The following is a 23,570-nucleotide window of genomic DNA, read 5'->3' as shown; positions in this document are numbered from 1 at the left end:
CGTCTAAGTTTTATTATCATTTACCATTATTTGCTTCATCACTGTGTTGCGTTGTTGCTACCTTTTGTTCATTAATTCATTTCATTTTTTTTTTTTTTATTGCACTCTCCCCAACCTCCTCCATCCCTACCTCAACCACCACCAATCCCACTTCCTTCCTCTCTATCTACTCCTGTTAGTTCATTGAAGCAAATTAAAGCTTTTTGTACATGGCAGCAGGATTTCATCCCCATTCAAAAATCCTGACTTGCATTTGCCACTGGCAACCTGTCCTTGCCTGCGGATAATTATAAAGTGTTTGCTACGTCAAAACGTCAATGCAGTTTTTCAACATGTCCTTCCTCTGCTACTGTAACTTCGTGTTGTGCAGACACTAATGGAGCACGTATACACCGGGGGAAAAGGGGAGCTACAGGTAGACAAGTCTGATGTACTGGAGGTATGTGTCAACCAGGTACAAGTCACAATAAACAGAATAGGAATCATCTACCTATTGTATACGCATAAATCGCTTCTCTCCATTCATATATATATTTCTATTTAATTTACCTCCTACACTCATCCCCACCACTTGGAATTATTTTATTTGTCTATTGCCACTTTATCCCATCACAGCTTATTTTGACGTCTTTCTTATGCATTTGTTGATACTGAATCATTACTCTTCCTTTATTACTAAGAGGCAAACTAATACAGTAGAGCTAATAGGATTAGGCTATCTGAGTTTGAAAATACTACACTGGTGCTATGCAACACCCAATTTTCAGATTATGTTCCAAATTTATATAAAAAGTAAAAATGTTATAAGAACGCAAAAATATTGATATATTATGTGTGTATGCCTGAGTCCTGCTTACAATCTTCACTTGGGGTCAAGCAAGCATCGATTTGTTACCTCCACCACCGAAGGTGGATGGAGGTTATGTTTTCACCCCTGTCTGTCTGTTTGTCTGTTTGTGAATAAGATATCCCAAAAAGTTGTGGATGTGTTCGGAGAAAATTTGGCAGAGAGGTAGCGTATGTGACAAGGACGAAATAATTAGATTTTGGTGAAGATCTGAATCCGGCTACGATAATTTTTTTAAGTGATTCTTCACCATTGGGAGATGGGGCTAAAACCGATAAATAGCAGGATATCTCAAAACGTTATTAACGGATTTGGACGAAATTTGGTGGAGAGTTTGGATGTGTGACAAGGACGTGGATTCGGATATGTGAGTTATTTAATTTCTAAGTGATTCTTCACCATGGAGTAAAAAAAAAAAATGGATTCTGATTCTTCACCGTGGAGTAATAGGGACAAAAACGTTACATTGCTTGATATTTGAAAAAGTTATGGATGAGTTATGACTAAACTTGGTGGACGAATTGGGTAGGTGACAAGAACAAGCCGATTAGATTTTTGTTCAGGTCCGAATCCAGATTCGGCCTATCAATAGAAGACAAAACATAAACTGTTCAGCTTGGCGGAGGTATGCGCTATAACGAGTGACGTTCTAGTTCATCCTGACTCAATGGACCATTTGGGGTCGATACTTGCTTAGAGCAGTCAGCTAGGTGAAAGATCGAAGCTTTCATGTAATATCCTACAACTGAAAAAGTTTATGAACAAAGATATAATGGTGATAGTCATACTAATGGCACATGACCTGCACATCACATGGCCAGGTGTACATTTGATTGGCTCAGCTGGTTATAGCTGAGGCAGTGACTCACGGAATGCAAAAAAAAACGCTTTTGTCGGTTGTCAACGGTGAGCGTTTTTGTTCTCTCAACCCGATTAATGAAACGTGTTTACACAAACTATATTGCCACAGACCCTCCGCCACCTTGGCAATATTCCACTCTGAGCAGAGATTCTGTGCACAAATTGCAAAGTCGAATGAGCACGAGGAATTTGCAAAATTGCTCTGGGTTCTGCCCGGTGGCCCTGGGGTCGCGGGTCTCGTGCCGCGCTCTGCGCTCTAAATGAGTCTGGGCGTCATTAAGCCCGAGAGCTCCCTTGCCCGCACAAGAGGCACTTACTTTTGACGAATTGTTCCAATGACGTTGCACTCATCTGGACCGATTCCCAGATGAAAAAGTAAAATGCTTGTACTGTTATTATGTGCTTAAATTTTGTTTTATTGAAGAAAAAAAACACAATGATTTAACATACCTGTTTCCAGAATCACGTTTATTGAAGGTTGACAAGAGTATTACCCTTCGGTAAATTACAAAATACGTGTATGCATGATAAATGTGCACCTACTTCTACAATATCATCAGATAGAATTTCAACTCCTAATCTGCTCCTTGTTTGTTTTGAGAGGAGTAATCTTGTCTTTTTTTCATTTAACTTAATTTTTAATTTGCTCCAAAGATTGTTGGCCTCAACAGAACAACGATATTGGATATCTTCCTTTCTTGACCATTTCCCAAACCACATCCAACATGCATGCTTCACGCTTCGGCCTGAATTCTCTTCTCGAGCCCCTTCCTTTGCTATGTTCACACTTTTTACCATCCTCGTCTTCATCGAAATGCAAAGCTCAGTGTTGTCTCTCGCACATCCACCCACCTTCTTTCCTTATTCCTTCTTCAGTTGATGGCTGCTGCCAGCTTTTTTCAGCTTGATAGCCTGCAGCGCCAATGTGAGATTCTGTCTGCACGGATGCTCACCCACACTTCCTGTGTGCCTGTTTTCCTTGAAGCGAAGGTGAGGCTCCGTCGAACATCCGATGTTTTTTTGCTAAATGACATTCTGAGATGCCAAATTATTTTGGCGCCACAGTTTATGAATGTTTTATTTATTTGTATCTGTCGTTTCACATGGTACATTGATTCTTTCTATTGTACACTTTAAACGAAACAATAGAAAAAGGGATTGCAAGGTATTGCCAATTACTGAAAGATATATATATATATATATATATTTATTACAACCACAAGATGGCAGGAATCTTACCCCTTTCCTCCAACCCCCTCCACAACATTTTCTTATTTATGTTTTACTTATAGCCCATTACCTTTATCCCTATCACCTCCCACACTCTTTTCCTTTTTCTCACAACTCCTTCTGACCTTATCACCCATCCTTCAGCCTGGTGTTGGCTTAACTGTTAAGATGGCTGCCTTAAGATCTTAGGGTCTTGAGTTTGAGACCCGCCGTGCAGTTGTGTTGACTCAGCCTGTCATCCTTCCAAGGTTGGCAAAATGAGTACAACCTTCCTGGAAAAAGGTGGCACTGCATCAATTGCACAGTCGTCCTCCCAGCAATGATGCAACCAGCAGCATACGAAATAAATAAAAAAAACACCCATCCTTCGTGCATCCCTCCCTTTTCCCATTTGGAATACATTATTTTTTTACCACATTGCATACATAATAAATAGATTGCCCCAAACACCTTTCAGCTTTGAGTCTGCTTGACAGTTATTTTGGTAATGAAACAATGGAGCATGCATGGTGCATATTGAAAATAATTTGATGGAATCTGCACAAGCAGATGAAATGACTGGCAGTAATATCCTTTTTAACAGTGGGTGCCATGTGATGTTGCATGACGTCATATTGTCAGGTTAACCATGCTCTGAAGATTTTTAACCAATTACAATAATTGATGCATAGTTCTTGCCAAACGTTTCTATTCACGTGGTTACTGTTGTCTCGTGTCCCCTACAGAGAATTGGCGTGGAACACTTAACTTCTTACTGCCTTGGTTACTTTTTGCAAAACATGGAATCCTTGATTTCTCTCGCACCATTTCGAGATGTCCTCTTTGGCCGCACGGACGCCGGTGATCCGATTCCCGAACTGATGGACGTATTGTCTTGCCGCATGCGAACCCAGCCCCGAACTGTCACAGCTCGTAAGTAAAGACGTATCGAGCTCTCGTTCCAAAAAGCTGGACATTGGAATCGGAGGATGATGTCGACGCCGACCGTGAAACAAACAATGGCTGCACGATCGACGTGGATCCCGTTAGGGCTTTGGGGATACGCAAACTACCTGTGAAGATGTTGTCGTGGATTACCATTCCATCATGCAATGAGCAACAGTTTAAGTGGTCATTTGCAAAAACAAAAAAAGCACAATCTGCTTTTTGAGACAATTTTCTTGCCGCATGCGAACACATATATAAAATGCATCGAGTACCACAACATCCATCCTCCACCCGAAATGAAGAATTCTTTTGCACAATAAATATTCTCACTTAAACTTTTTGTGATTCGGTACTGCGAATGGACTCTGGTGAAGGAAAATGGTAAACCTTACTTGCGTCTTCACATCGTAATGAAACCATTTGAAATGTTAGATGAAAATGACTATCTATGTATGACATGTGCATAAAGAATGTTAAATTAAATAAATGGGAGGCGTCGGTGAGAGATGCATGATATGTCAGTACATGTCAGAATTTTAGAGCATCTTCAGTGGAGAATCTTTATTGTTTCCAAGTCTACGCAGATGGGACAGCCGGCCGGTTGAACACCTTCTTATACAACACTGGATGCTTTGAGATGCAGCATCATACATGCACAGCACCACAATGTTGGTCTTGTGATTGTGAATCCACACGGATTTGGACTTCGTGACTCGGTGGGAGTATTTTGCGTTGCAGTATATCCTCTGCCACTACGATTAATCTTCAGAAGGTGTACTAAATGGAGAGAGTTTGACCCGCTCTCTATTTTATGTGGTGTACGTGTTCCTCGAACGGATTGTATACAGGACGCGAACTGTGCAGCTTAGGATTGTGGGGTAGAGGGTGGGGGGGGGGGGGGGTGCGAGGGGGAACGGAACAGGAAATCATAATTGTACATAAAATGCAGACCAATTAAAGTTTTAACAGCTGTGAACATCATAATTTAATGCTAAAATATGTTAGTATTATATACTGTATAAGGTATGAATATTTGATTCTTTTTTAAATAAATGTTTTTGATTGGATGTTTACTGTGTGTTTTCATGAAAGGCAATGGGGCTCAGTCTACAGCCGATGAAGCAGGCTTATGGCTGATGAGGCAACACCATCAAATTTTTGTGTCTCCCCAATTTCGTGTTTCATATGGAGCCACAGGTTGTTGGTTGCATCATGTTATGGAGGTGCGGCTATGCCGCTGATGCAGTGTCCCTGCAACCAGTAAGCTGGTACTCATTTTGCCGACCTCAGAAGGATGACAGGCTGAGTCAACCCACCGGGTGTCAGTTCAACGACACGACGGGCTCAAACTCAAGACCTGAACATCTTAAGCCAGCCACCTTAACCGTTACGCCAACGCCAGGCTTTCTTCTCCCCGGGTAAGAATGGAAGAACGCTGTATTGATTAACGAGAAGAGCCGAGGAAACCAGAAAGTGTTTGTTCATTAGAATGGAAAGTAATTTTCAACAGTATTTGCATGCAAATGAAGCTGAATTAAGTCGGTTTGGATTCCTCATCCTCACAATTAGTGTGGGGTTATATTCATCCAAAACGTTTACGCTTTCTGAGGAAATAAAGGACTAAAACTCCCAAGTCTATATCATGAATAATGAAGTATTTTGTCCCTGGAATTAACTGGTAATTAAAAAAAATCCAGATGGTGGATTGCATTGGCTGTCATCAGCTGTTAGACATCCCAAAATTAGATCATGTTCAACTGTTAGGAATATTGTTTGGCCAATGTGGTGTACAAAGGACATTATTTCTCCCATTAATGATCAGCATGGGTCATACATGTGCGATAGACATTCCTGGTATTTTAGGAATATCTGGGGGATGAGTAGCTCATGTGGTACAGAATTACTTTGAGTGAGTAGGGCTTCCTTTCCAGTGGTTCAACTTTCTGGATCAAATGAAAACCAGCTCCGGGTTCAGCAGAGAAGGTTGTTTTCGCACCCAGCGAATTGGCAACCTTGGATCTCGCTTTAGCAAAGACACCATGATCGCGAGTGATGTCACGCCGGATTCCAACTCCAATCCACACGGGAAATGAGAGTCCCGGTGGCTGAGCCCCACAGCGTTACCACGCTTCGACAGAAAGCCAATTCAACCTGACACCGATGCACTTTGCCCACCCTGAGGCCCCATGTGGGAGCATCAAATTAAATCAAGAGAAGCCAAGCATGCAGCAGACACGGCCAGGCTGAGATGTAACCAGCAGTTGGCCCCACCAAGCAGCCACGATAGCCGGGCCCAAGCCGGGGTACACCGCAGGGAATTTGGTGAAATTATTCGCAATTGTGCTTCAGCCTGCAGGCTGTGATGAGTCCGCTTTAATTGTGGGCCTCTCCACTCCTGCTGAAAGCAGCAGACACATGCAATCATAGTTTATGCTGCAAAAGATACACACAAATGGAGTAGGATAACAGCCAGAGGCAGGATGCAGAATAAGTTGACAATAACAATCCTGATATGGTTTTCACATCTCTTTTCTTCAAATGGTCCTCCATTTCTCTCTCTTATGCACTCTCTCTCTTCCATTTCCAAACTCACATTGTACGAACTGGAAATCCATTTGTCCCAGAGCACCCACTCCACACAGGCTGCCGTTTCTCTGTAAAAGCACACACTCCCTCTTTCCCATCGGGCAAGGCCAGATTATCTACCATTACCCTACTGGCCAAATCATAAGCTTCGGCTATTCCTAGGCTTTGCTGTTGGAAGAAGGTGGCTTTACCCAGGGATACGACTTCGCGGCTAGCTTCGCACACCCGCCTCGCCACGTTTTCAACTGCGGAATTGAGCTGCTCCAAAGGAACCACACGGCTGACCAGACCATGGCGCAGGGCATCATCAGCTGATATTGGCTCTCCAGTGAGTAGCATCTCCAATGCCACCTGAAACATGTCATAGTTGTGCAATCTCAGAACCAGTTTGCGAAGGTCAACTTATTTTACAATTTCACGAAAATATATCAATCATGCAAAGTTTGATGCACACATGTACAATGTTACAACAACAACAACAACAGGCATTTTAAGGCCATTTTCCCTGCCAGAGCAGGGGTTAGCCTTGCGGTCCCCATGACAATCTTCGCCATTTTGCCCTATTTTCTGCATCTCCCCTTGTTAACCCCCTTGCCCGCATTTCTTCTTCGACCACCTTTAGCCAAGTCTTTCTCGGTCTTCCACATCCTCTACTTCCTTCTACATTCATTTCTATCACTCTTCTCAACCAGTCACTTTCATCCTTCCTCAACACATGACCAAACCATCTCAACCTGTTCCTCTTCACAGCATCCATCACAGGCTCTATTCCCATCATCTTATGCAATTCATCATTTGTCTTCCTCTCTCTCAACGATACTCCACACATCCACCGAACCATTCGCATGTCCACCCTTTCCAGCCTTCGTTTCTGCTCTACGTTCATTACCAATGTCTCGCTCCCATAAATCATAACACTTCTCACACAGGCAGCATACACCTTTCCCTTCAGCTTCAACGACACTCCCCTCCTCGTCAGCACGCCACTCAGTTGCCGAAATGTTACATGTACATAATGTACCATGTTACATGTACAGTGGCGTGAAAAAGTAAGTACACCCCATGTAAAGTTTTGACTTTTTCAACATATTTCAACATACAGCTATTTGATCTTCATTTCAACAATATTGATAGATAAAGGTGATATAATATAACAAATATCATGAAACATTTACATTTTGTAGTCCATTGTATAATTTAAATAAACACAAATGCAAATTTCGCATGTGGAAAAAGGAAGTACACCCTTGGCTCTAATAGGTGGTATTTCCCCCTTTGGCAGAAACAACCTCAAGTAGGGGTTTCTTATAACTGTCTACCAGTCCCTGACATCGACTGGGAGAAATTTGGCCCACTCCTCCATGCAGAATTCTTTCAGCTCTGCGATGTTTGAGGGGTTTCTTGCCTGCACAGCTCATTTCAAATCCCCCCACAACATCTCGATGGGATTTAGATCCGGGATTTGACTTGGCCATTCCAGAACCCTCCATTTCTTTCTTTTCAGCCATTCCTTGGTGGATTTACTGGTAGGTTTAGGGTCATTGTCATGTTGCAAGGTCCACCTTCGGTTGAGCTTCAACACTCCGACAGATGGCCTCACATTATCCTCAAGCACCCTCTGGTACAATAAAGAATTCATCGTGGATTCTATGATGGTGAGCTGCCCAGGCCCTGATGCAGCAAAGCTGCCCCAAACCATAATATTTCCACCACCATGCTTTACAGTTGGTATCAGGTTCTTGTGGTCAAATGCTGTCTTTGGTTTTCACCAAACATGTCTTCTGGTACTGTGGCCAAATAGCTCTACCTTTCACTCAGCCGTCCAGAGCACATTGTTCCAGAAGTGCTGGTCTTTGCCTTGGTGTTGATTGGCAAACTTTAGTCTTGCCCTGATGTTCTTTCTGGACAGCAAAGGTTTCCTCCTGGCACACCTCCCATGTAGATCAAATTTGGGCAGCCTCTTTCTAATGGAAGACTCGTGCACTTTGACATCAACAGTGGCAAGAGATACCTGTAGGTCCCGTGATGACATTCTGGTGTTCTTAGAGACTTCTTTCAGCATCTTGTGGTCTGCTCTCGGGCTGAACTTGCTGGGGGCAGCCTGGCCTGACCAAGTTGGCAGTTGTTTGGAATCTTCTCCACTTGTAGAGGATCTTCCGGACAATCGAATGATTGATTTCAAATTGTTTGGAGATCTTTTTAAATCCCTTCCCAGACTCGTAGGCATCTATAACCTTCTTTCTGAAGGCCTCAGGGAGCTCTTTTGATCTCAGCATGGTGACGCCGCACACTTCAACAACAAAGAGGAAATCAAACTAAATGTCTGAGGTTTAAATAAGAAAGGTCCCTCCAAGATCCTCTCTAACGATGTTCTAATCATTTGCACCTGAGCTGGTGCACCTGATTCTAATTTTAGGTATTTGAAGTAGTGATAAATGTTGGGGTGTACTTACTTTTTCCACATGTGAAATTTGCATTTATGTTTATTTAAATTATACAATGGACTACAAAATGTAAATGTTTCATGATATTTGTTATATTATATCACCTTTATCTATCAATATTGTTGAAATGTCGATCAAATAGCTGTATGTTGAAATATGTTGAAAAAGTCAAAACTTTACATGGGGCGTACTTACTTTTTCACGTGACTGTACATAATTATCTACCTTTGTATATTCCCATCAAATTTGCTGTAAAATGAAAGGATTTCAAAATCTGCAATAATTCGAATGGTTTACATGTTTGCGGTCATTCTATAAATATCCACATATCCACCTGTTCTAATTCTGAAAGTGACAATCTCACCTTTGATATTGTTAACAATTTCACGGCAATAACTGTGCTCAGGTTCACCTGACAGCTGTGATCTTAAAGTGGAAGTAAACGAGAAATGGGATTTCGTCATATAAATGGGGTGTGCCGTTCGTGATCTCAACCTGTTCCTTACCTTTCTTGGCACAGAGCGAGCCAAGGCCACACCGGGTGTTGAGCAAAAGAGCCCGACACGCAAGCCAGGCGTAGCGAAGCGTGCAGTCTCGCTGGCCAGTGCCATGTCACAGCTCGCAACAAGCTGACAGCCGGCCGCAGTCGCAAGGCCTTGCACCTTGGCCACAATTGGCACCGGTAGTTGAGACAAAAGTTGGATAACCTGGTGGAGAAGATTTAAGCAAAATGAGAGGAAAGCCAATAGCTTGTAACAGTGGTACCTGACAAGTACCATTTTCTACTAGCATAGCTGGCATTCTCCTTGCACTCCTTGCTGGCATTCTTGCACCCACCCCCCTTCCCACCCAAGCCCTCTCCCTCCCACAGACCTCCCGATGTCCCTGCTCTCCAACTTGTCTCCCGCTCCCTTTATCTTATGTTTTATGTGTCAGTTTGTCTTTTTGTGATTAATGTTAGCTCTTACACGAGCCTCGATGTTGTATCCAAAAAAACCAAAAAAACTGCTTGGTTTTCCAAAAACCATACAAGGCAGGAGTTTTGTATTTGGCCAAGTTACTGTCTCATAATGCTGCATGCATCAAAGGTACTGTGATATATGTAATAACAACACGGGGAGAGCATATAAGCAGCTGGTTTAATCCCTTCCGACAAGAAAACATGCTCGGTGATGCAACACCTTCTTACCTGCCGAGACAAGCTTTGTAGTCGGTTACTATATCGGGAAGAATCAATCTCGGAATAGAGCACGGAAAGGCGACTACAAAGCCTAAGCTCTTGTGACGAGCGTTTCTGAACAAGTATTTATCAGTACTGACCTCACAGAGTATATACTATCTGGAAACGAAGAGCTGCAAATCTAACTCACGTCAGTATAAGAGATTGCAGTTTATTTACTTTTTTGAAGGATCTTGCATGAAGGACAAAGGGGAGGAGATGTTCCTGTTTGGAAATAGTGACAGGAGTTTGAATTAGAGCTTCAAAGCTCAGTGTCAGGAATTAGATAAAATAGACATTTCAGTCGTGGTTGAGACAAACTTTTCAAGGAGTAAGTCAAGCAATTGTACTGCTAGCGGTGTTGACACAGCGGTCGAAGTGGCATGCCATCCAATACAATTTGGCTCATCGGCTGGCAGAAAGGCCCAGAAGAACTTAAGGGCACTGAACATGTTGAAAAGGTGCAATTTCTGTTGTTTGTGTGTGTGTGCACACATATATACATATATATATATATAGGAGTATACGCTGGATCAGCACGTCACTGTGTCCTTGGACGACTCCTCAGTACCATCCTGACACACACCACTGTGTGTGCTATGGAGTGACGTGTTTTTACCGACCTCGGAAGGATGACAGGCTGAGTCAACCCCACCTGGTATTAATTCAACAGCTGAACGGGATTCGAACTCAGGACCTGAAGTATCCCAAGCCCACCACCCTTACCATTAGGCCAGCACCAGGTATCTGTTGTTTAGAAACCATTTAAAACATCCAGTCCAAATTTGCTTTGCAGCAGTATTCTCAAACAGTAGCCAGGGCAGTAAGACAGACAGCTGTTTGTGTTCACGTGGATATCATCGAATGCTGATGAAATCCCATCTGGGAACAAGCCCGACGCAAAGTTGTTTTACATGCAGCAGCTGGAAAAGCCCGGCCTTCAGGAAGACTGAATAATTGCTCTCCTGACTTATGGCACATGGAAAAATATCAAACGAAGTGGAGGGATAAAACATGATGTGATGAGAAAAGCAGCATATGTGTGATATCTTTTGTCGGTGTCTGATGTATGGCCTACCCTTTGTGATAACAGACTGTGCACGTTACCTAACCCCGAGGGCCAGAAGGCATCACCCGTCACTCTCACCTATCCTTATAGTGGGGAAATTAGATAGCCAAGCTGCCTTGCTTCTTCATAGCCAAATATACTGTAGATGCTGTATTATTCTTTTTTTTAACTCTACCGGTTTCATCGCTTATTGACGAGTCGGTTCTTTATAACTACAACAGATGTTTGTTTGTGTATCGCTATTTTTCTCTGAGATGGAGGAACGGGTCTGCGTCAGACTTTCAGAGATTCATCAGTGAGTGTTGAGAAGTTGCAGCGGAGTGGCGACCCATCCAGGATTGTGCTCAATCGCATAGGAAACTGCTCTGGCTACCCAATGGAGGAAAAGGAGTGCTCAATAGTGCTGAAGCCTTTGTCACTAATAATTAATATTAAATGATCCCTGACTCCATTAGTGGATGTAGGGAAGTGTTTTAGGCCCGCACAAAAATATTTTTTTAAATAACAAATTTGGATTTCTTCAAAATGCCAATTAGAACAGCAATGCTGGGTAACCCAGCTAGTTTCTAAAAGAAAAAACAATAAGCAAGCAGCAAAAAATAATGGGTGATATTGAAATTATTATATAGTTTAAGGAAAAGCAACTTGAGAAGAAATTTAATTAAAAACACAACATATGGTGGTCGGTCGTTTCAATAGTGGATTGATAATGTAAGGTGGGTTCCTGAAAATTTAGAAATAGCTTACAAAGCCTTTATCCGTACCTCAATGGAGTATTGTTCTCCAGCGTGGGCTGGTGCTCCAGCATCACATCTGTCTCTCTTGGATTCTGAGAAATTTAAAGCACACACTATTATTGGTACCTCCCACAATGAGATACCCAAGGTCTACTGCTCTCACATAGGAGACAGGTCGGTGGCTTCGGGTCTTTTACAGTCTCTCCTCTGATCGAACTTCCTCTACTCTCTGTCCTCCAACTCTTCGCAGCAATTCCAGGGTGCACACTTTCTTCCAATATAACTTCCTCTTGGTTTATCCTCCAAAATCCAGGATAACTGCACACCTCAACTCTTTTGTTCCTCTTTTATTTCGTATCTGGAACTGCCTTCCTGAGATTGTTTGACCCGACTCTTCCTTCCAGTGCTCCAAGCAAGAACTGTATGAATTAATATATTGTGTCATAGCCCAGTGTTTCCCAACTTTTTTCGCTATGTGGCCCAACTGGCTTTTGACTTGACATGTCATGGCCCAGTGGGGATCATAGCAATTTTTTGAAACCAAAGAAATGTCAATAAGAACCACAACTTAATTCACTTTAGACTTTTAGAGTATTTAATGGAACAATATTTCTCATTTGAACAATTTCTTTGTGAAATGAATTAATGCGAGTGAAGTAAAGCAAATTTATTTATGACAAAGGGACTTGCGATAAATTTTTAAAACAGAACATCAAGAAAATCAATTGAAAAGGCAAATAAACACTTCAGATTTCAAGGCTTTTCCATAGACTTTGACAAATATTTATTTTAAATTAAGAATTGAAACTCTATGAACACATTGCAATAATAACCAGGAAAATAAAAAAATATTTGAAAACTGACCTCCAGGGTGCTTTGCTTGTGGGCTGTAACACAAAACAATGCAGTATCTGCCAATTGGAAAAAAACTCAAACCAGTTTAACCTATAGCTACTTTAATGAGAGATGTTCTCCTGAATTTTCTGCACCAGTTTCCAAATCCTAGGTTCTGTTGTAGAAAGCGCACTCTAAGATCTGCCTCACATTCAAGGCGGTTCCGAGCCTTTGTCTTCAGCTGCACCAACGTTGAGAAGCCTGATTCACAAACATAAGTTGTTACAAAGGGCAGGAGTTTCCGAAGGCATTCCTTTGAAATGTTGGGGTAGCTTTCCATCATTTTTGGCCAAAACTCAGAGATAGAGGAAGCTTCAAAGACATCTCTGCATCCAGAATCATTTTGAAATTCAATCGCTTCATCTTGCAGGTCATCCTGGACGTCACTGACTTTAACAAGAAAATGATTCCTCATGAGCGCCAGTCCTTCTCTCCCAATTTCTGGAAAGTACTGCAGAAATTCTTCTCGGAGACAGCTGAGGTGTGTCACAACATCCTTTGCAATGCCAGAATCCAAGGGCTCATTAATAGTGACTTCTAAAAGAAATTCGAACATGGTAAAGTTCCCTTCATCAGCCTTTCGTTTCCAGTTTTCAAGCTTCTGTATAAATGCACTGAGAGTGTCAATGAATTTAATGATAGTTGTTCCCTTTCCTTGCAGCTTTAGATTCAGTCTGTTCAGTTGATCAAAAATATCCACAAGGTATGCGAGGCGAAAGACCCACAGCTTTTCATGGAAGGAAGCTTCACGTTTGTGCTTTTCTTGCATCTGCAGGAAACTCTGCATCTCTTCTCGGAATTCAAACACTCGTGCCACAACATTTCCTTTTGATAGCCAACACACCTTGGTGTAGTAAAGCAGGTTCTTATGCTCTGAATCCATTTCTGTGCACAATTGGTTGAACAGTCGGGAATTCAAAGCACTGCTTTTCATGTTGTTCACAATTTTGATGACTTGTTCAAGAACATCCTGAAGATGAGATGGAAGGGTTTTTGAAGCAAGAGCTTGCCGATGAATCAGACAATGAACAGAAATGATGCCTGGAGATAGATTTCGAACAAGCGCTTGGAAGCCACTTTTTGCTACTAGCATAGCTTGGGCGCCATCGGTGCACACTCCACAGAGATTGTGCCAGTTCAGTTCCTCATGGTCAAAGAACTCTGTTACCTTTTCCATCACATCCACAGCTCTGGTATTTCTTTCGAGAGAACGGCATAATAAGAATTCTTCCTTGATGGAATCACCCTTCACATACCGAATGAAGGCAAGAAGCTGGGAACAGGATGAAACATTTGTGGATTCTTCCAACTGAATTGAGAACAATCCAAATGCAGTGTCTTTGATTTCAGCAATCACCTGTTCTTTTATGTCGCTGGACAAGTCAGCAATCCTCATTTGAACCGTATTATTTGACAGAGAAGTTTTGTTGAACTTTTTTCAGCTTCTTCTCCAAGCAGAATCCTAGCCATCTTCAGAGCACATGGCTTGATCAGAGTCTCTCCGACTGTGTGAGGTTTCTTCTGCTGCGCAATGAGGAGGCTGACGGCATAAGAAGCCTCCGTAAGACGCTTGTTTTGCTGAAATAATGTTCCACTTTGATCCAAGCGCTGGCGCTTCACGTTCTCTTCCATTCGCTTGAAGAAGTTCACATCCTTATGTCGATGATGTGGATGAATCTTCTCCAAAAGGAGCTTCAACTTCGATGGCTGCAAAGATTGATTTCTGAGAACTTTCTGGCACAGGACGCATTGTCCCTTTAATTCTCCACGATCATGTAAGGATGTGAATCCAAACTTGATGTATTGCTCATTATATCCTCATTTTGTCATTTCAGAAGGGTTTCTGAAAATAAAAAAAAGGAAAAATATTTAAAAAACAAGACAAAATATATGCAGGGAATAGTGGGTGGCTACCACTGGCCACCACCAACACACACAGAATTGAACTCTTGTTTTCGGCCTTGTGCGTGAAAAGATTAAATTATTTGGGCAAATATTGGGCTGTCTCTGTGGCTCACTTGGAAAACGTGCCATGGCCCATTGATTGGGAATCCATGTCATAGCCCAACTCTTCTCTACCCATAATCTTTTCTCCCCCCCCCCCCCCCCCCCCCCCCCCTCCAATTAACCCAACTCTCTTGTGTGGAGGTTATTGCTTCTCTCTCTCTCAAATATTTCTTGCTTAAAGAGTGTAATAATCTTCACAATTATATCAATTTAGAATGTATAGTTACACCATATCTTTGCACCTCATTTTTTGTTCTGTTCACACGAAAAGTCATACAGCACCGAGGAGTGACGTTCAAAAAGTTATCCCAACAAGATTCCCAATAAAATGTCCAGTCCTAGAAATGTCAAGGTTTTATTTGTTACTCCCGCCAGGGAGTAATGCATTCGATCGTGTCCGTCCGTCCGTCCGTGTGTGTGTGTGTGTGTGTGTGTTTGTGTGTTCGTGAACAAGATATCTGGAAAAGTTCTGAACGGAATTGGATGAAAGTTGGTGGGATGATTGCCCTTGGGATAAGGAAGAATTGATTAGTTTTTGGTGAAGCTCAGGATATTATTCTGGATCCCAAAAAAAATTTGGGATTTTTTTTCTGTTTTACTGCATTAAAGCTTTTATTCTTATTCTTAAATGATGTTTTTCTCCTCTAATTTTGGTGAAGCTCAGGATATTATTCCGGATCCACGAAAAAAATTTGGGAATTTTTTGGGGAATTTTTTTTTCTGTTTTACTGCATTAAAGCTTTTATTCTTATAGTGTAGCAGCATAGCAAACCTGTTGTGCATTTTGTGATACAAGCACCAAATTTGGCACAAATGTACATTAATATGTTGCGAACATTTTCAGATATTGGGCCACTTGAAATTCCGTAATTTTTTTTTTCAAATTTTTTCAAATTTCGTAATTTCAAATTTTTCGGGTGACACCGTCACAATTTCGGTCTTCGAGGCCGGCCGATATAGTGGGGCGGCTTAGCCCAAATATTCAAAAGAATTGTGCATTTTGTGATACAAGCACCAAATTTGGCACAAATGTACATTAATATGTTGCGAACATTGTGTGGTCAGCAATGAAGACGAGAGTCTGAATTACATGTATGCAAAAGACCTTGTGAACCAGTGAAGCAAATACACGGGTAAGCATGAATTAAATCTAGGGCATGATATAATTTCCATGATGTTTACCTCTACACTCAATGGTGGAAGGAGGTAATGTTTTGATCCCAGCTTGTCTGTATGTCTGTTTGTCTGTTAGTCCACAAAATTCCAGACAAAGCTTGTAGTAGTGGTAGTTGTAGTGGTAGTGGTGATAACAGAAATTGTTATATAGAACTGAACTTATATTATTATTATATGCAGAAAATAACTTCATTTCTATATGCCCTGCAGTGGACAGGTTAATTGGTTTATGCACTGAAGGGGTCAACCTGGTGTGCACTGCTGTGTTCTGCCTCACTGAGTTGTTCAGGTATGATGTACTCAGCACAAGCTTCCGGTCGGCCCGGAGGTGGGGGTGCGGGGCCTGTCACGGAACGTCAAAACAAACGGCCTGCCGGGGCCGCCCAAAAGTCGGGCGTGAGGGGCGCGTCCACTAATGGAATGCCTCTCGCTTCCCAGATCGAGGGCCACGTGGTCAGGAGAACCTCGTCCCTTCCGGTCACACTTTGCCTATCGGCCGGCCTCGAAGACCGAAATTGTGACGGTGTCACCCGAAAAATTTGAAATTACGAAATTTGAAAAAAATTGAAAAAAAAAATTACGGAATTTCAAGTGGCCCAATATCTGAAAATGTTCGCAACATATTAATGTACATTTGTGCCAAATTTGGTGCTTGTATCACAAAATGCACAATTCTTTTGAATATTTGGGCTAAGCCGCCCCACTATTATTCTTAAATGATGTTTTTCTATTTCTAATTCCGAGATATATCAAAATAAATTCTCTGACAGTTAGGGCTTACTTTCTTTTTCATTTATTGTTTTGGGGAGAGGGGATGTTAAACAAAACGTATTATTCCAACTTGACCCACGGTGGGAGTATGCGCTCTACTGAGTGGCGTTCTAGTTTCTCAATGCATAAGTACATTAGTCTGAAAAATTATCATTCACAGTTAGATTAAAACGATTATTATTATAATTATTTGATTATTATAATTAGATCAATTAGATAAAAACATATTTCAAATTTCTCAAAGCTTTGCCATTTGATGGATAACTGTGAGTCGTTCCAAAAACCTTTTGAACGCCTCTCGTATAATCTTTGCAAGTACTTGTGAAAGTTGAAGGTCTTTGCCTGTCACAATGCCATTATCTATAATTGGAAGTGTTTTTTTGTTATCTATTTGGATGCAGCCTGTAGCTGCTTGGTCTGCATCATTTTCTGGGGGTGTGGATGTGCCGCTGATACAATGACCCCTTCAACTGTTACTAATTTTGCTGACTTCAGAAGGAGGACAGGCTCAGTCAATGAGGCACAGAGGACAGGCTCAATGGTGTTAATTCAACGGCATGACAGAGGCTTGAACTCAGGACCCAAGCTAGGATCTTAAGCCAACACCAGGCTTCTGGACGAGTGTGATTGCACATATAATTTTGGTGATTTACCATTTCCAGGTTGCTGTTCAATTCAAAAACAAAATGAAAAGTTATATATGTGTATGTGTACATACAGTATATGTATGTGTATGTATGTATGTATGTATGTATATATATATATATATATGTATGTATGTATGTATATACATATATATATATATATATATATATATATATATATATATATATATATATATATGTATGTGTATAGATATGTATGTGTATAGATATGTATGTATATAGATATGTATGTATATAGATATGTATGTATGTATGTATGTGTATAGATATGTATGTGTATAGATATGTATGTATGTATGTATGTATGTATGTATGTGTATAGATATGTATGTGTATAGATATGTATGTGTATAGATATGTATGTGTATAGATATGTATGTATGTATGTATGTGTATAGATATGTATGTGTATAGATATGTATGTGTATAGATATGTATGTATATAGATATATATATATATATATATGTATGTATGTATATAGATATGTATGTATATATATATATATATATATATATATTGTTGCGGATATGGGATTTGCATCCATCCATATCCGCTTGTAAATATTCCCCTATTTCCTCAATACTTCCCAACTATCCCCAATCCCCCATTCCCTAGTCCCATTTTCTGTAAACAACACTCTGTAGACCCGACCTCCCCCTATTTCCCCCATTAAATGTCGTGCCCAGGTTCACCGCATCTCATGTAAGACAACTATAGGACATCTTGCTAGTTATTCTTAGTCTATGTCAGTTAAGGACTCGTTTCCATTAATTCTGACTCTTCGTTGCACCAGAATGTGATTGTATGGCACCGTTAGGAAGTTTAGGACCTCCCAATACCTCCCCGCAGCTCTTCCTCACGGTTCAGAAACAACAACAACAACAACAGCAGCGGCGGGCGCGGGGAGTGCGCGTCCTCACTCCGGCTTGGTTGGTAGGGGGTGTTGGGAGGGCACCAGGCCTTTCCAACGAGCCGCCACCGAACATGTGCTCGACGGGGTTACCAAATATGGGCTCTCTGTCAGCTCCTCATCAAGGGCGGAGCGCGGTAACCCCCGCACCCAATAGAAGCGGCGGACCGGTCCCATCTGGGGCGGAGCCAACCAGCCGAGGGCGTGTCACTCCCCGCTGAGCATTCGCAGGAAGAGGGAGGTGACGTCAGATGCGCGCTGAGCTTGAAGCAAGAGAGACGTCCCTTCGGAGCACTGTGACACCTCCCCGCATCTCTGGACTGGACCGTGCTTTATCCTGTCCCTGAGCCAAGGTGCACCTTGTGCTATCGAACTACCTGTCCTTCCCTGCCATCAATCCCTGTGTAAGTCAGCCTTGTTCCGTTTGTCTGTGGTCTGTCTGTGATAAGATAAGACTGTAACTAAGTGCCTATCTCTTCTGTGCCTTTGCCTCACTACCTTGTAATCTACCCCTTTTCTCCCCCACTGTAATTATATCCTCCTCCGGAGGTCTTGAGAACTGTACCCCTTGCGTCGTTTCATCTATCCCAGTCGTTGTGTCCTTTCCATCATTGATTTAGCATAGCGCGATTTGGCCAACGTTCGGGTGGAATCGGGTGGAATCGGGGTCTAGTCGTGAAATAACTGTTAGGTCGCGGTAATACACCACCGCTCGGTTGAAATAACATCTAACCGCGATCCGTAACAATTGTTGTCAGGAGTTGGGATTCGAACCTGGGACTAAATTTATTTAGCCCAAATTTTGGACACCAATTGTGTTATTACCGTAACAATTGGTGTCGAGGAGTGAGATACGAGGCCCGAAGCGCGCTTAACGCGCTCAAAATTACAAGCAGTTGGAAATTGTTTTGTTTTACAAAAAAAAAACGAATTTTGAAGGTCGCGCTATGGCAGATCAAGACGGCTGGGTTCCGGTAGAGGAGAGTGAGGCAGGGTCGATCCAGGACCAAATTGAGGGACAAGAGGAGAACGAAGCAGTGAGGGCGGCAGGTTCGCAAAATGGTGCCCTCGCGCACGAGGCTTCAGGTGCGCAAAATGGCGTCCTCGCGCACGTGGGTGTAGCGGCACCAAATTTTGCCGCGCCCGTGACCGTAGCAGCGGCCGCAGCACCAATGAACTGGGGCCTATTCATGCAGCAGATGCAGGCCTTCATGGTCAAGGCGGATGAGGAGAGGGAAGAGAACAGGGGGATGAGAAACCAAATTTTAGGAATGGGGAACCGGATGGATGCTCAGAGTGAGCAATTTGGGGTAATGAGGGACAAAGCGAGGGGTACCGGTGAGGGGTTAGACAATGGGATAAAAGAGGTAAAGAATGGGTTAACGGGGGTAGAAAACAGAATGGCCGCTCAAGAGAATCAAATGGAAGGGATGAAAAAGGGGTTAGAGGGGTTAGAAAACAGTATGGAAGGCAAATTGAGGGACATGAGGGACCAAGCGGAAAGGGAAGTTTAAAAAATGGGGCAGCAGATAGAGGGGGTCAGAATGGGGGTAGAAACTAAATTGGAGGCTCACAGGGAGGAAATGGAGCAGATGAGGGTGGCATCTGGGCAGGAGATGCAAGTGATGGGAGAGGAGATCAGAAGAGGTGTGAGTGAGGAGGTCGGAGGAGTGCGCGAGGAGGTGAGGCACTGTAAGGAGCGCATGGAGAAGGAGGTGAGAAAGGGGACTGTAAAATTGCAAGGTGGTATAGAGGAGTTGACGCTGGGAGTAGAACAACTGACAGTGGGACAAAAGGAGTTGGGGGCCAGGTAAAGAAGAACACAGCGGTAATAGAGGGTTTAAAATCGACACAGAAGGAGATGAAAAAGGACGTAGGGGTAATTAAAAAAGAGTGTCAGACGGTACATGAGGACCTGACGAGGAAAATGAACAAGGTGGTAGAGGTGATGGAGGTTAAAGAGCGGGAGGTGCGGGAGCACATAGAAAAAAATAAGGTGGAGTTAGAGGAAGAACTTAAGGGGGCGCACGAGGAGATGAAGGAGGTGAAGCAGAAATTAGAAGAAGTGGAAGAAGGGGTGAGCGAAATTAAGAAGCGACGGAGAGAGGATAAGAAAGAGATAAAGGAGGAAGTAAAAGAATTGGTCCAAAGTCTGTGTTCGGATCGTGGTGATGTGCTCATTAACCGGATGAGGGATTCGCAGGTGATGGAGGAGAAGCGAAGCGAAGAGAAAGAGGACCCGGTGTAAGTGGTGACCAATATGGTCGTGCGTATGATGCGCCAGGTGATTTAATAAGCTTGGGGGCCGAGATAGACCCGGATGTTCGTGAGAGGCCAAGAGTGAGGTGTATGGCTGGTCCGGAGGGTATGGAACGAGGGTGCGAGCGAGAGGGTCCGGGGATGGGAGAGGTGCGAGGCGTGAGTGAGCAAGGTTGTGGTGGTATGGAATGGGTAGCGGGTTGCGGAAGTGTGACCCATGCATCGACACCAACAGGGGTAGTTTTTAGAGGGAAAGGGGAGGCACAAGAGCCCCTTGGGGGTAATGTACTGTGGGGGCCCAGCCGGTTCGGCCCCGCGCTGACTCCGCAAGGGGCGACGCACGGGGTCTGGCAGGCGGGCAACGACTCGCATACGAGGTGGTCCCACAAGGTCCCACTCGCGCCGTATGACGGTGGGTAAGGGTGGCATCCCTGCCACCCTTCCCATGATGGGACAAATGCGCTATAGATTATGGGGTGTATGGCAGTGAAAACTAGCCCGGGTGGGTTAGGATATTGTGTGTAGGGATCTAGCGAAGACGACATTAGGTAACGTTAAGGTTAGTTAGTGACAAGGATACCTGTAGAGGGGACGCAGGTAGTTTAGAGTGGATGATAATGACGAGGGAGCGCAATAGTTTAAAGGGACGACTGGGAAGCGCAAGTTTCAGAGGGGAGTAGTTAGATGAGATGATGCTGTGTGAGAACTGGACAGGTGTGTGGAGCAGTGTATGAGTAGTGAGTGTTGTGGATCAGCGCGAATGCGCTTGGGGGAGAGAAGGGTGCAGGCGGCACCAAGTATGAGAGCACAGGTGTGCAAGTACAGGTGTGTGGAATATATGGAGCAGAGAATGAGTGGTGTGGAGAGAGTTGGAGTAAGTGGTACGGAGTGGTGTGCATGGTGCGAAGGTGTGGATGGGGGAAGAGTGGACCCCTTTTCACGAGTACCCGGGGAGGGTAGTTTAAAGAATAGTTAGAAGGTATAGGTAAATTGTGGTTGGATATTGGCATTTGTGGTGCGGATGCAGAATGGTATTGTGGATGGGTGCATTGGTGTGGTGAAATTGGCTGGTCGTGTGGCCTGTTAGTATGAGTGTGAATGGTTGGGCACTCCGCCACTGTTAGATGTCGGCCAGGTGAGGCCGCAGGTGGGCTCTGGGAGCCGTTAGTGTCAGTGGGTGCCCGAGGATCCCGGGTGTGGATCGGGCAGCCCGTGCCAGAGAGGGCACTGAGGGGGTGAGAGTGCGAGAGGGCCTTCCCCAGTTAGTTAGGTTAGGGTGAGGAGCAGGTGAGCTCGGTAGGCAACAACAGTGGTGGAGGTGTGCAGGTGGGCGGACCAGCTGGGAGCGTCACACGACCCAGCCACCGAAATTATGCGGGGGCACCGAGTGTTGAATCGGGGAGTGAGACCCAACTTGATGGTGTGCACCACAGATGGTCAATGGGATTTTGGTTTTTAGAACCCATAGTGTAAGAGGGCCAATGGTTTGGCAGGAGAAAGACCCCGGGTAATGTAAAGTTGTGAAAGTCATTTAGGAAATAGTTAGGATTGATGAACCTGTCGCACCATACGCAGCCACTTACCTGAGGTGATGATGATGACTCCACACCTGTGTTCCTTTGTTCTGTGTTGCAGGAAAGGAGAATTGCTGTGTGGATTTGTGAGACGCATCACGACGTGGATGAGACATTGGAGTGATTCCTCTCTCCCTCCTTAGGAGGGACTGATGATGAATTGGTGATGGCAAATTTTGATGTTGAGTGGGAGATGGCAAATTTTGATGAGAGTTGGAAATGGCAAATTTGATTGGTTAGGAGGGAGAGAAGACGAATTTGGTTGATGGGAGGAACGGGGAAGACAGTAGGGACGTTTGTTGATGTGTAAAGTAGATGTTTATGGGTAGTGTTGTGTTTTGTGGATACAGTAAGGGGTAAGGGAGGGGCAATGTAGGTTACCTGGTGGGGGGGGGGGGGGCGTACGGTAGGAACGTACCTGTCTCACCTGGTTCCCATGTGCCCCCAGTGTGCATTACCTTGAATTGCGTGCACTTTTGCGCCCTTACCACCTTACTCACTTGTCTTCTTTTGTCTCCCACCTCCGAGGATCTGGCTTTGGGGCAGAGAGAGAGGAGAGAGAGGTGCTGGCTCTGCAGTTGTGGGCCTGTACTTCCGCTGCTTGCTGCCTGGATCGATACACCATATGGACCGCAATTTTTGTGGCCGCCCACAATGGACCGCAGTTCTTTTGCGGTCAAGCACCACCCATGGATGGACCTCTGGGTCAACGTGGCACCTATGCCATACAGGTGAACCACTTTTAGTTGGCCCCCCTGACGGCCACAATTTAGAAATGGACGCGGTTGGCGCCTTTCTTTATTTCTAAAGAAGCCAGAAGGCCAAGTGCACTCCATGAAGGCAAGACCAGCGGCAGAACATCGGCCGGCTGCGACACCACCGGTGACCATGGACACTTGATTGTGCATTTATTATTGAACACTTTATTGGTGCACCGGATGGTGCTGACTGTGCATAATGGGGTGGTGCTTTTGGTGCTTGGACGGGGTGCTCTGCACATTATTAAAGGCCGTAGGGCCACAGGGCACTCGTGGGTTGGTGTATCGATGCTGGCATGCGTGCTCTCCCTATGCATAACATCTGCATGTGTTCCTCAAAGAACAGGTCCTGGATCGTAGTGTAAATATCAGTGTAGTCTTGTATAAATGATGCTCCCTACCGGCTGTATGTTTAGTTTGAGGATGCTTTCCGCGATTCGGTTATCCTGTGGGTGTGTTTCTGTTAGGAGAAGGGTGCAACGTCGCAGGGGGACATATTTACTCATTTGTGAACATCTGTAAAACTGTCGCACTCAGGGTTGAGTTAATAGTAGAGGGAACTACATCTGAGTGCCCCACTAACGTAGGTAAAAATTTATCGGGTCGGGTCGCCCCGAGGTAGAGAAGGGTGCAAT

At 43.8% G+C, this 23,570-nt stretch overlaps 2 protein-coding genes across 7 annotated transcripts in view; one reads left to right on the top strand and one right to left on the bottom strand.

Annotated features, from left to right (window-relative positions):
- The window catches only part of ABTB2 (ankyrin repeat and BTB domain containing 2), a 324,845-nt gene extending 319,913 nt beyond the window's left edge, over positions 1 to 4,932 (top strand). For 5 of the 6 annotated variants that reach the window (XM_068110153.2, XM_078774521.1, XM_078774525.1 and 2 more), the window contains 3 exons: positions 371 to 439; positions 2,585 to 2,698; positions 3,664 to 4,932. In XM_068110153.2, the coding sequence (XP_067966254.1) occupies positions 371 to 439; positions 2,585 to 2,698; positions 3,664 to 3,858 (378 nt within the window). In that variant the 3' untranslated portion in view covers positions 3,859 to 4,932. The remainder of the gene's footprint in view (positions 1 to 370; positions 440 to 2,584; positions 2,699 to 3,663) is intronic. The other variant, XM_078774524.1, reaches the window with a different exon arrangement.
- Positions 2,158 to 23,570, bottom strand: part of ECHDC3 (enoyl-CoA hydratase domain containing 3) — a 228,646-nt gene continuing 207,233 nt past the window's right edge. Inside the window, exons 4-6 of the mRNA XM_068110161.2 lie at positions 9,402 to 9,602; positions 6,643 to 6,802; positions 2,158 to 6,519 (exon numbers count right to left, since the gene is read on the bottom strand). Of these exons, the coding sequence (XP_067966262.1) occupies positions 6,455 to 6,519; positions 6,643 to 6,802; positions 9,402 to 9,602 (426 nt within the window). The 3' untranslated portion in view covers positions 2,158 to 6,454. The remainder of the gene's footprint in view (positions 6,520 to 6,642; positions 6,803 to 9,401; positions 9,603 to 23,570) is intronic.

The sequence above is a fragment of the Myxine glutinosa genome, chromosome 3 (genome assembly GCF_964187855.1).
Source record: "Myxine glutinosa chromosome 3, kmMyxGlut1.1, whole genome shotgun sequence".
NCBI lineage: Eukaryota > Metazoa > Chordata > Myxini > Myxiniformes > Myxinidae > Myxine > Myxine glutinosa.
The sequence above is the reverse complement of the archived record's forward strand: the minus strand, read 5'-3'. Positions and strand labels throughout refer to the sequence as shown.